General features: G+C 44.4%; 2 protein-coding genes across 2 annotated transcripts in view; both read right to left on the bottom strand.

The window, feature by feature from the left end:
* LOC144697977 (uncharacterized) overlaps positions 1–6,301 on the bottom strand; it is a 39,413-nt gene extending 33,112 nt beyond the window's left edge. Inside the window, exons 1-3 of the mRNA XM_078569927.1 lie at positions 6,176–6,301; positions 4,124–5,283; positions 3,917–4,034 (exon numbers count right to left, since the gene is read on the bottom strand). Of these exons, the coding sequence (XP_078426053.1) occupies positions 3,917–4,034; positions 4,124–5,283; positions 6,176–6,301 (1,404 nt within the window). The remainder of the gene's footprint in view (positions 1–3,916; positions 4,035–4,123; positions 5,284–6,175) is intronic.
* Positions 1–12,232, bottom strand: part of LOC144697978 (uncharacterized) — a 608,842-nt gene that overhangs the window by 123,687 nt on the left and 472,923 nt on the right. The window lies entirely within an intron of this gene.

Genomic DNA, 12,232 nt, shown 5'->3' with positions numbered 1-12,232 from the left:
ACCTCATCCTCGCATCTTAAAAAAAAAAGTGGCTAGTGAGACGGTTGATGCATTGGTTTTAATTTCCCAAAATTTCCTAGATTCGTGCAAGGTTCCATGAGTTTGGAAAGTAGCGAATGTAACTTTTTGTTCAAAAACAGAGGGAGACAGAAAGCAGGAAACTACAGGCCAGTTAGCTCTTTATCTATCAGTGGGAAAATGTTCGACACTAATATTCATGATGTTATGGAAGGACGCTTAGAAAAATTCAAGGTAACCAGGCAGAGTCAACATGGTTCTGTGAAAGGGAAATCATGTTTAACCAAATTTTTTGAGTTCTTTGAAATAACATGCGCTGTCGATAATTGGGAACCAGTGGATGTACTGTACTTAGGTTTCCAGAAGGCATCTGATAGTGTCCACATCAAAGATTATTGCGGAAAATAAAAGTTCATCACGTAGGGGGCAACATGTTGGCATGGCTGGAAGATTGGCTAGCTAACCGGGAACACAGAACAGACATAAATGTGTCATTTTCTGGTTGGCAGGGTGCGATGAGTGGTGTGCCACAGGGATCAGTGCTGGGGCCTCAACTCTTTGCAACTTATATAAATGAATTGGATGAAGGGACCAAGGTATGGTTGCTAAATATGCTGATGATTCAAAGATAGGTAGGAAAGTAAGATGTGAAGAGGACATAAGGTGGGAAAATGTGAAATTGAGCATTTTGGCAGGAAGAATAAAAAGGAAGCACATTAACTAAACTGTGAGAGATTGCAGAATTCTGAGATGTAGAGGATCTTGGAGTCTTAGTGCATGAATTGCAAAAGGTTAGTTTGCAGGTACAGAAAGTAGTTAGAAAAGCTAATAGAATGTTATTGTTGATTGTAAAGGGAGTACTTGAGTTATACCTGGCATTTGTGAGGTCACATTGAGGGTATTGTGTATAGTATTGGTCTCCTGATTTAGATCATAAGATCATAAGATGTAGGAGCAGAAGTAGGCCATTCGGCCCATCGAGTCTGCTCCGCCATTCAATGAGATCATGGCTGATCTGATAATCCTCAAATTGATTTTCTTGCCTATTCCCCATAACCCTTGATTCCCTTACTGATTAAAAATCTGTCCACCTCAGCCTTGAATATGTGTAATGGCTCAGCCTCTACAGCCGTCTCCAGGGAAGAATTCTACAGTTTCACTACCCTCTGAGAGAAGAAATTCTTCCTCATCTCTGTTTTAAATGGGCTCCCCCTTACTCTGGGTTTATGCCCTCAGGTCCTGGTCTCTCCCAGAAGGGGAAACAACCTCTCAGCATCTCAAGCCCCCTAAGAATATTTTATGTTTCAATAGGTCGCCCCTCATTCTTCTAAACTCCAATGAGTACAGGCCCGACCAACTAAAACTCTCCTCATAAGAAAATCCCTCCATACCCAGGATCGACCTAATAAACCTTCTCTGCACTGCCTCCAATGCCAATATATCTTTCCTTAGATAAGGGGACCAAAATTGTTCACAGTATTCTAGGTGTCGTCCAACTAGTGCCTTGTATATTTTTAGCAAGGCTTTCCTATTTTTGTATTCTATTCCCTTTGCAATAAAGGCCATCATTCCATTTGCCTTCCTGATTAACCGTTGAATTTGTATGTTAGCTTTTTGGGATTAATGCACAAGGACTCCCAAATCCTTCTGTGCTGCTGCCTTCTGCAGTCTTTCTCCATTTAAATAATATTCAGTTCCTCTATTCATCCTGCAAAAGTGCATAACCTCACATTTTCCAGCATTTTATTCCATCTGCCAAATTTTTGCCCACTCACTTAACCTGTTTATATCCCTCTGTAGACTCCTTGTGCCACCCTCACCACTTGCCTTCCCACCTATTTTTGTGTCATCCGCAAACTTGGCAATAGTACACTCACTTCCCTCATCTAAGTCATTAACATGTATTGTAAATAATTGAGGCCCCAGCACTGATCCCTGTGGCACTCCACTAGTTACAGGTTGACATCCTGAAAATGCACCCCCTTATCTCAACTCTCTGTCTTCTATTAGTTAGCCAATCCTCCATCCATGCTAACATACTACCCCCAACATAATGGGCTCTTATCTTATTAAATAGCCTTATGTGTGGTACCACAATGAGCGCCTTTTGGAAATCCAAATATATTACATCTACTGGTTCCCCTTTATCTATCCTGCTTGTTACCTCCTCGAAGAATTCTATTAAATGTGTTAGGCATGATTTCCACTTCATGAAGCCATGCTGACTCTACTTGATTAGTTTATGCATTTCTAAATGCTCTGCTATTGCATCCTTTATAACAGATTTCAACATTTTCCCAATGACAGATGTTAAGCTAACTGGCCCATGGTTACCTGTTTTTTGTCACCCTCCCTTTTTGAATAAGAGTGTTACATTGGCCATTCTCCAATCCTCTGGGATTTTTGAAGAATCTAAGGATCCTTGGAAGATTACTACCAGTGCATCCACTATACCTGTAGGTACTTCCTTTAATATCCTAGGATGCAACACATCAGGTCCAGTGGACTTATCAGCCTTCAGTCTCATTAGTTTCCCTGTACTTTTCCTCTAGCGATAGTCATTGTATTTATTCCCTCCCGCACCACCACCCCCTCCCACTTTGCACCTTGATTATCTCGTATTTATTGGAATGCTATTAGTATCTTCTACCATGAAGACTGAAGGAAGAGTTTTATCAACTCCTCTGCTATTTCCTGTTCTGCATTATTATTTCCATAGCTTCATTCTCTAAGGGGCCTATGGTCACTTTGACTTCTCTCTTCCTTTTTATATATTTAAAGAAGCTCTTACCGTCCGTTTTTATATGACTTGCTATTTCACCCTCAAAATTTATTTGCTCCCTCTTCATTTTCTTTTGGTTATCTTTTGTTGGTTTTTAAAACTTTCACAATCCTCTGTCTTGCACTAATCTTTGCCACATTGTATGTTTGTTCTTTCACTTTGATACTGTCCTTAACTTCCTTAGTTAACAATGGTTGGCTTATCCACTTCCAGGAATCCTTCTTTCTCACCGGGATATATCATTGGTGAGCATCATGAACTGTTTTCTCAAACATCTGCCATTGTTCATCAAACATCTTTTTTGCTAAACTGCTTTCCCAGTTCACTCCAGCCAACTCTGCCCTCATTCCATTGTAATTACCCTTATTTAAGTTTAGTACAGTTGTTTCCAACCCAAGGTTTCCGACCCAATTTAAGGAAGGATGTAAATGCATTGGAGTAGTTTGGAGAAGGTTTCCTAGACTAATACATGGAATGGGAATGATGTCTTATGAGGAAAGTTTGGACAGGCCAGGCTTGCATCCGTTGGAGTTTAGTAGAGTAAGAGGCAACTTGATTGAAATATCTAGGATTCTGAGGGATCTTGTGAGGGTGGTTGTGGAGAGGATGTTTCCTCTTGTGGGGGAAATCTAGAACTAGGGGTTCTAGAATAAGAGGTTGCCCATTTAAGACAGAGATGAGGCGAATTTTTTTCTCTCTGAGGGTTGTGAGTCTTTGGAACTCTCTTCCTCAAAAGGCGGTGGAAGCAGGGCCTTTGAATATTTATAACGCAGAGATAGATGGATTCTTGATAAGCAATCAGGTGAAAGGTTACTGGGGGTAGGTGAGAATGTAGAACGGAGGTTACAATCCGATCAGCCATGATCTTATTGAATAATGGAGAAGGATCAAGGGGCCAAGTAGCCTATTGATTCAAATTTGTTTGTTCATATGTAAATTGACTTAGAGATATTAAAAAGACTTGACACAGTGTGTGTTTAACAGAAAGTTAATTTATTTCACTTTTATCCACGATATCGACCCCTATAAATGGGATGGAGTGTATTAACATCAGCTGAGACAGTCCTGGATATGATTAACACAAAGTCCAATCAGTGTAGTTACTTGTGAACTCACTGTTGTGTTTACAGGTGGAACAGTGAATCCCTTCCCACACTTGGAGCAAGTGGACAGCCTTTCCTCAGTGTGAATTCGCTGGTGTACAGTGAGATGAGATGATCGCTTGAACCCTGTCCTAAACGAGAGCAGCTGAATGGTCTTTCATCAGTGTGAACATGTTGATGGGACATCAGTTCCTGGGAACTTTTATGGAACTTCCCGCACTCTGGGCACATAAAAGGTTTCTTGTCAGTGTGAACTCTTTGGTATGTCTTCAGGCTGGATAACCGATGAAAGCCCTTCCCACACTTGGAGCAGGTGAATGGACCCTCCCTAGTGTGAACCCGCTGGTGTGTCAGCAGGTGGGATGAGTGAGTGAATCCCTTCCCACACTCAGCACACTTGAATGGCCACTTCCCAGTGTGATTTCGCTGGTGTACATTGAGTTGAGACAATCGCCTGAATGCACTCCCACAGTGAGAGCACCTGAATGGTCTCTCGTCAGTGTGAACATGTTGATGGCGCATCAGTTCAATGGAACTCTTAAAGCACTTACTGCACTCTGGGCATTTAAAAGGTCTCTTGTCAGTGTGAACTCGCTGGTGTCTCAGCAGGGTCGATGAATCAGTGAATCCCTTACCACACTTGGAGCAGGTGAATGGCCTCTCCCCAGTGTGAGTGCGCTGATGTTTAGTGAGGTCAGATGAATGCTTGAACCCAGTCCCACACTGAGAGCACCTGAACGGTCTCTCGTCAGTGTGAACACGTTGATGGGACATCAGTTCCCCGGAGCTTTTATAGCATTTCCCACACTCTGAGCATTTAAAAGGTTTCTCATCAGTGTGAACACGTTGATGACGCATCAGTTCCCCGGAACTTTTATAGCACTTCCCACAGTCTGAGCATTTAAAAGGTCTCTTGTCAGTGTGAACTCGTTGATGGGACATCAGTTCCCAGGAACTTTTATAGCACTTGCAGCAATCTGGGCATTTAAAAGGTCTCACGTCAGTGTGAACACGTTGATGGCGCATCAAGTCCCCTGAACTTTTATAGAACTTCCCACATTCTGCGCACTTAAAACGTCTCTCATCAGTGTGAACTCGCTGGTGTCTCAGCAGGCTGGATGACGTAGTGAATCCCTTCTCACACTTGGAGCAGGTGAACGGTCTCTCTCCAGTGTGAGTCCGTCGATGAGTTTCCAGTTCAAATGGGTAATTGAATCCCTTCTCACAGTCTGCACATTTCCATGGTTTCTCTCCATTGTGGCATTTATGTTTTGACAGGCCAGATGATCGGCTGAAGCCTCGTCCACACACAGAACACGTGTACGGTTTCTCCCCACTGTGAAGAGTGCTTTTTCCTTCCATGTTCAAAATCCAATGATGCTCAGGTTACGATATGCTGGCCGATTCCGTCAGATTATAATGTGATGTTTGGTTTCAGTTTCCCTCCCCTTCTAATACCCTGTGAAATTGATTTAAAACAGAAAAAAGGGAGTGAGAAAGAGCCCACAAAAACACAAAGGCAGGTTGTGAAATTGAGCTGAATGAATCTGGGAATTTGTGGGGCCGGCACGAGGAAAAAGTGAACATGAAAACTGCTGGATTGTCATAAAAACCCAATTAGTTCACTAATGTCCTTCAGGGAAGAGAACCTGTCACCCACCTGGTCTGGGCCTACACAACACACTGCCTCTGTGACAGTAGTGAGAGAAAGAGACGTTGGAGAGACAGTGGGTAAAGGAGAGAGATTTCATATTTTGACAACGCAACTAAAACTTTCAAAGAGCCACACCCCCCTCCAAGACCTCCACACTCATCAAATTCCTGATTTTAATCGCTTCACCCTTGGTGACTGTTCTTTCATGTGCCTAGGCCACAAGCTCTGGAATTGTCTCCTTAAACATCACCACCCCACTTTCCCTGTTTAAGACACTTCTAAAAACCTACTTTTTTGACCAAGCTTTTGGTCACCTGCCCTAATACCTCCTTGTGTGGCTCACTGTCAAATGTTACCTTGCATCATTTCAGTGAAATTAGAATATTTTTATTATATCAAAAGCACAAAATAAATCAAAATTATTGTCACTGACTTGGACATATGTCGCTGTTCTGCCTCATCAATAAGACATTGTAACTCAAAGCGTGAAGCAGTTTGATGGACAAGTTGTTCCCATTGTCATTGAAAAGATTCCAAAAACATTGCCCCTAATAAAGATGGCGGCCGTTAACCCGGGTCTGTAACTGGAAGAAAGCTGCGGACCCACGCGGAGCAAACCGGGAGACAGTCCGCCAGGTCCCAGAAATTCTTTTTCGGGATTTGCTGCGAACACATAATATTTACGAAGCCTCTCCGCCCACCTGCCCGATCCATTGATCCCTCCTCTCCGCCGTTAGCTGCCATACCGATTACAGGACCAAGAAATAAGCATCACTCCGTCGCCATTACTCACACTGCGCATGCTTCACTCCAGCCCCGCCCCTCGTTCATTCCGATTGGTCGGAGAACCAGCCGCTCCTGCTCGTTCCTCTAGTTCCGCCCCCTCTTCCTATTGGTCCGGAACTGCCGTCAAGCAGCCGGGCATTGTGAGCTGTGAGAGGTCAGTGTTGGGGGGCGGGGTTTACAAATCCCGAATGCGGCCCCAGAGCCGAATCTGAACCAATGAACATTCTCCACTCTCACCATCCGCCGCTTCCGGCTTCTCTCCGGCACCAACCTCAAGCAAAGAGTGCAGGAGAATCCGAGCACCTGGACAATCCGCGACAGATAGAGCGGTTTCTGAGCCGCACGGAACTGTGGATAATCCAGCCGCCATTAGAAGCCGTCTCCGTTAATCGTTGCTTGAATCTGGGGAAGGGAGGGTGAGATTCTGTTGGCATAGGGATTGAAAAATGAGGAATATCAAGTTCCAGCTCCTACCATTTGCACAATGTCATAATATAGTTGTAGGATAATATTGAGCAGGGATTTAATTGAATTTGATGCCGTTCAGAGGAGCAATTGACTCAATTGATTCCTAGGATGGTACTGTTCTCTTACGAAGAAAGTTTGAGCCTCTGGCCATGGAGTTTAGAAGAATGAAAGGTGATTGAAAGCTATTGAAACCTGTAAGAGTTTGAGGGCGTTTGTCAAGGTCGATGTTGTGAGGATGTTACCCCTCTTGAGGGAATCCACAACGAGGGAGCACAGTTAAGGGGCCATGCATTTAATGTGGAGATGAGGAGGAATTTGTTTTCTCAGAAGGTTGTTAGTCTTTGGAATTCTCTTCCCAGGGAGCAGTGGAGGGTAGGTGATTGAATGTATTCAGGATTGGGTTAAGTAGATTTTTGATCAATGAGGCAGTTACGGATTTTGGGGATAGGCAGGAAAGTGGAGTTAAGGAGACAATCAGAACAGCCAAGATCTTATGGAATGGCGAAGCAAGTTCGCTGGTCCAAATAGCCTACTCCTGTTCCTACTTCTTATGATCTAGTGATAGATAATACATCACTATCGATAAACCTGTAGCAGAACAACACTTCTGTTGTGCTAAATTTTGAATTTTATTTGGGATCATCAGATTTTTTTTTACCACAATGAGCTTTGGTTATGGACTGTAACATCTTCACTCTTCTTTGGTGATCTTATGCAGAAGGGCTGGTGTAGATAGAAACACTTGCTCTGCAAGATACTGTCACAGTTAGCAAAATAATGGAACAGTTACCTGTCAAAGTTCAGTGACACCTGATCATTTACTGAGTGAGTGAGCCTGTGAAAATGTAACTCAAATAATCACAGCTATTGCAGGTGATTCTCTGGCTATAGTGAGATAGCTAAGAAAGGAAGCAGGAGTGTGTAGTCCAACCCAGCTGGACACCAGTGGAGAGGTATTGGAGGGGGATGGTTTGGTCAATGGCATCAAAGACTGTGGACAGACTGAAAAGGACAATGAGGGAGCGTTTACCTTTGTCACATTCATATCGGATGTAATTTGTGACTTTGAGAAGAGCTGTTTCGATACTGTGGCAGGGGCAGTATTCTTATTGGAGGGATCAAAACATGGAGTTCTAGGAAAGATGGGCATGGATTTGGGATGTGACAAGAAATTTGGAGAGGAAATGGAGATTAGAGATGGGGTTGTGGTTTGCAAGGACATTGGAGTCAAGGATTGGTTTTATTGAAGAGATGATTGCAGATTTGAAGGTTAGAGGGGCAATATCTGAAGAGAGAGAGAACTGTTAACAATTTATTGAAAATGGGGACGTTGGGCAGTCAGCAGCTCGGGGAATAGTGTCGATGGAGATGGAGGTGGGTCTCATCGACATGATGAGCTCTGAGAGGGTATGAGGGGAGACAATAAAGGAAGATTTGAGTTTAGAGGTATGGAAAGAAGGAATTTTACAGACAGTTTGCCCTTGTGGGAGGGAGGGAAGCAGCAGAGGCAGCTAATCGGGTTGTCTCAATCTTGTGACAAAGAAGCTCCATGAGCTCCTCACACTTGTTGTTGGAGGTGAGGGTGGAGGAGACAGGGGAGAGGGAGAGCCCTTCAAAAGGAGCTAACTTGTGTTAGAGATTAAAAAGACTTGACACACCATGAATTTAACACAAAGCTGATTTATTTGACTTTTATCCAGAATATTAACACCTATAGCTGTCCTGGAGTTTATTACCATCAGCAGAAATAGACAAAATATAATCGCTGTATTTACTTGTTAACTCACGATTGACTGAGCAGGGTGGATGCTCGAGTGAATCAAATCTCAAACTCGGAGCAGGTGAGTGGCCTCTCTGCAGTGTGAAATCGCTGGTGTCTCTGCCAGCTGGATGAAGTAGTAAATTCCTTCCCACACTCAGAGCAGGTGATTGACCTCTCCCCAGTGTGAGCTTGCTGGTGTGTCACTAGGTCAGATGACTGAGTGAATCCCTTGCCGCAATCAGAGCAGGTGAATGGCCTTTCCCTGGTGAATTCGCTGGTGTACAGTGAGTTGAGATGAGTGCCTAAATCTAGTCCCACAGTGAGGGCATCTGAACAGTCTTTCATCAGTGTGAATTCGCTGGTGTACAGTGAGTTCAGATGATCGCATGAACCCAGCCCCACAGTTAGAGTACCTGAACGGTCTCACATCAGTGTGAGCTCGTTGATGGGACATCAGTTCCCCCAAACTTTAATAGCACTTCACGCAGTCTGGACGTTTAAACGGTCTCTCATCAGTGTGAACTCTCTCATGTCTCAGCACTTGAAATAATTGAGTGAACCCCTTCCCACGCGTGGAGCAGGTGAACAGTTTCTCCCCAGTGTGAATTCGCTAAGTTCAGATGATTGCCTGAACCGAGTCCCACAGTGAGAGCACCTGAATGGTTTCTCATCAGTGTGAACATATTGATGGCGGATCAGTTCCCCAGAACTTTCATAGCACTTCCCGCAGTCTGGGAATTTAAACAGTCTCTCCCCAGTGTGAACTCTAATGTGCCTCAGAAGACTGGATGTCTGAATGAATCCCTTCCTATACTCGGAGCAGGCGAATGGCCTCTCCCCAGTGTGACCTCACTGGTGTGTTAGCAGGTTGGATAATCGAATGAATCCTTTCCCACACTCGGAGCAAGTGAATGGCCTCTCCCCAGTGTGAGTGCGCCGGTGAGTTTCCAGCTCAGATGGGTAACTGAATCTCTCTTCACAGTCTCAACATTTCCATGGTTTCTTCGCACCGTGAATGGTGCTTTTTTCTTCGACGTTCAAAATCCTGTGCTATTTGGGTTATGATAAATTGGGTGATTCTGTCAGATCCTGATGAGATGTTTGTTTTCAATTTCGTGACTGCAAATCCTCCCCTTATAATAGCCTGTGAAATTGATTTATAAAACGAAAAAAAGGGAGTGAGAGTGAACCCACAAAAACACAAAGGCAGATTGTGAAACTGAGCTGAATAGATCTGGTAATTTGTGGAGCCGGCACTAGGAAAAAGTGACCAAGAAAGCTGCTGGATTCTCATAAAAACCCAACTGGTTCACTAATGTCCTTCAGGGAAGTGAAACTGCCACCCAATCTGAGCCTACACATGACTCTGACTTCTATGGGAGGAAAGAGACATAAGAGAGACAGAGAGAGAGAGGGAGAGAAAGAGCGAGGGGAAAAGAGAGAGGTGGGAGTAGCAACTAGAACTTTGGCAAAACTTCCCAAACCCTCACCATCCACCACCTAGAAGGAACAGGGTAGCAGGTTTATGTGAACACCATCACCTCCAAGTTCCCCTGCATGTCACACACGATCCTGACTTGTCTGACATCCAGTACTGGGTGAGAAGAAATTTTTTTCCCATTTAAATATCGCCAAGATTGAAGCCATTGTCCTCAGTTCCTGCTACAAACTCCACTCCCTAGACACCGACTCCATCCCTCTCCCTGGCAACTGCCTGAGGCTGAATCAGACTGTTCACAACCTTGGGGAAATATTTCACCCCAAGATGAGCTTCCAGCCACATATCCACATCATCACCAAGACTGCCTATTTCCACCTCAGTAATAAAATCAGAAAAAGTTAGAAATACTCAGCAGGTCAGGCAGCATCTGTGGAGAGAACAAGAGTTAATGTATCATGTTCCGATGACCCTTCCTGAGAACTGGGGAAAGATAGAAATATGATAGGGTTTGATTCAGTGAAAGGGGGACTGGAGGCGAAGAATAAAAAGGAATGTCTGTGATCAGTTGGATCCACCTCAGTGACATCACTCAACTTTACCTCTGGCTCAGCTCAACCATTTCTGAAACTCTCATCCTCTCCTGTGTTCTCTCTAGATTTGATTATGAGACACTTTCCTATCTGGCCTCCCACATTCAACCTCCATAAACGTGAGATCATCCAAAATTTCATTGTCTGTATCACAGAATCGTTACAGCACATGAGACCATTCGGCCATTCCTATCTACACCAGCTCTCCGAATGAGCAGTTCACTTAGTGCCATTCCCCCACTATCACCCCATAACCTGCACATTCTTCCTTTTCGGATAATAATCCAATTCCCTCTTGAATGCCTCAGTTGAACCTACCTCTACCACACTCACAGGCAGCACATTCCAGATTTTAACCACTCGCTGTGTGAAAAAGTTTCTCCTTTTGTCTCCATTGATCCTTTTTTCATACCTAAAATCTGCTCCCTCTCGCTATTGATCCTTCCACCAATGAGTACAGTTTGTCCCTATCTACTCTGCCAGAACCGTCATGATTTTGAATACCTGTATCAAATCTAAGTAAATCTTACTCACACCCTCATCACCACTCTGCTCATTGCCCTACACAGGCTCCCAGTGAAGCAACATCTCAAGTTTAAAATTCTTATCCTCGTTACCAAATCCCTCGGTCTCTCCCTCTGTTTTTCCAGTCTCACTGTATTTTTAAAAATCTTTTCCCACAGATAGAACGGGCAAACCTTATTCCTTTCATGTTCAAATGCTGATGATAGTCAGGTTCTGATGAATAGATAGATTCTGCCAGATCTTTATGTGATACTTGAATTAAGTTTCGTGTCTGTTAATCCGCCCCTTCTAACATCCTGCAACAGATGTTTAGAATAGTCATCACTGTCAGTTCAGGATAGAAATTGGGATGAGGAGAACATTTCTCTTGACTTGAGTTTGCTGAGTGTAAACCCTCCCCTTCTAACCCCCTGTAAAAGGAATTTCCAAAATCCATATCAGTCCAAGAGAGAAATACACAAAATTCTCTCCTCCTGCTACATGAACCAGATTACTGCGCATGCGCCCTGCTGCACGTTGCCCCCTATAAAGATGGCGGCCTTCTTTGCGAAAGTGTGAAGGGCAGACGAGGCTCTGTTGTTGCCGCTCGATTGGCTACAAACGTGGGACCTTTATGTTCCTACTGTGCGTTTCAGGCCTCCACTGGATGTTTATAAATGCTACGAACCCATTCCGCCGCCTCCATTAACCTCCGACAATCAGTTATTCCTCGCTCTTTGCGGAGTAATGCACCATAAAGATGGCGGCCGCGCATGCGCCCTGCTACATTGAGCCCCTATAAAGAATACGCCCGTTGCTCGGGCCTGTCCCCGAGGGGAGACGCGGCTACAGGAATCATTGCCGCCAACCCATTCGGTGTTCTGGTAGCATCTTATACACGGTTTCAGGCCACTACGGGATGTTCATGAAGCCGCCGCGCCCATTCCTGCTCAATGACCGGCTCCTTTAACTCGCCATTTCTCAGGTGCTTCGAACAACCCCAATTACATACAGTACTGCGCATGCTCCAGTCAGAGACCACATTGCGCATGTTCCAGTCACTGTGGTACCGCGCCTGCGCAAAGGGCTTCTGCAGTTAGGATAGGACAGATTCTGCCCCACAT

The sequence above is a fragment of the Cetorhinus maximus genome, chromosome 23 (assembly GCF_964194155.1).
Source record: "Cetorhinus maximus chromosome 23, sCetMax3.hap1.1, whole genome shotgun sequence".
NCBI lineage: Eukaryota > Metazoa > Chordata > Chondrichthyes > Lamniformes > Cetorhinidae > Cetorhinus > Cetorhinus maximus.
Note: the sequence above shows the minus strand (reverse complement) of the source record. Positions and strands in the feature narration are given on the sequence as shown.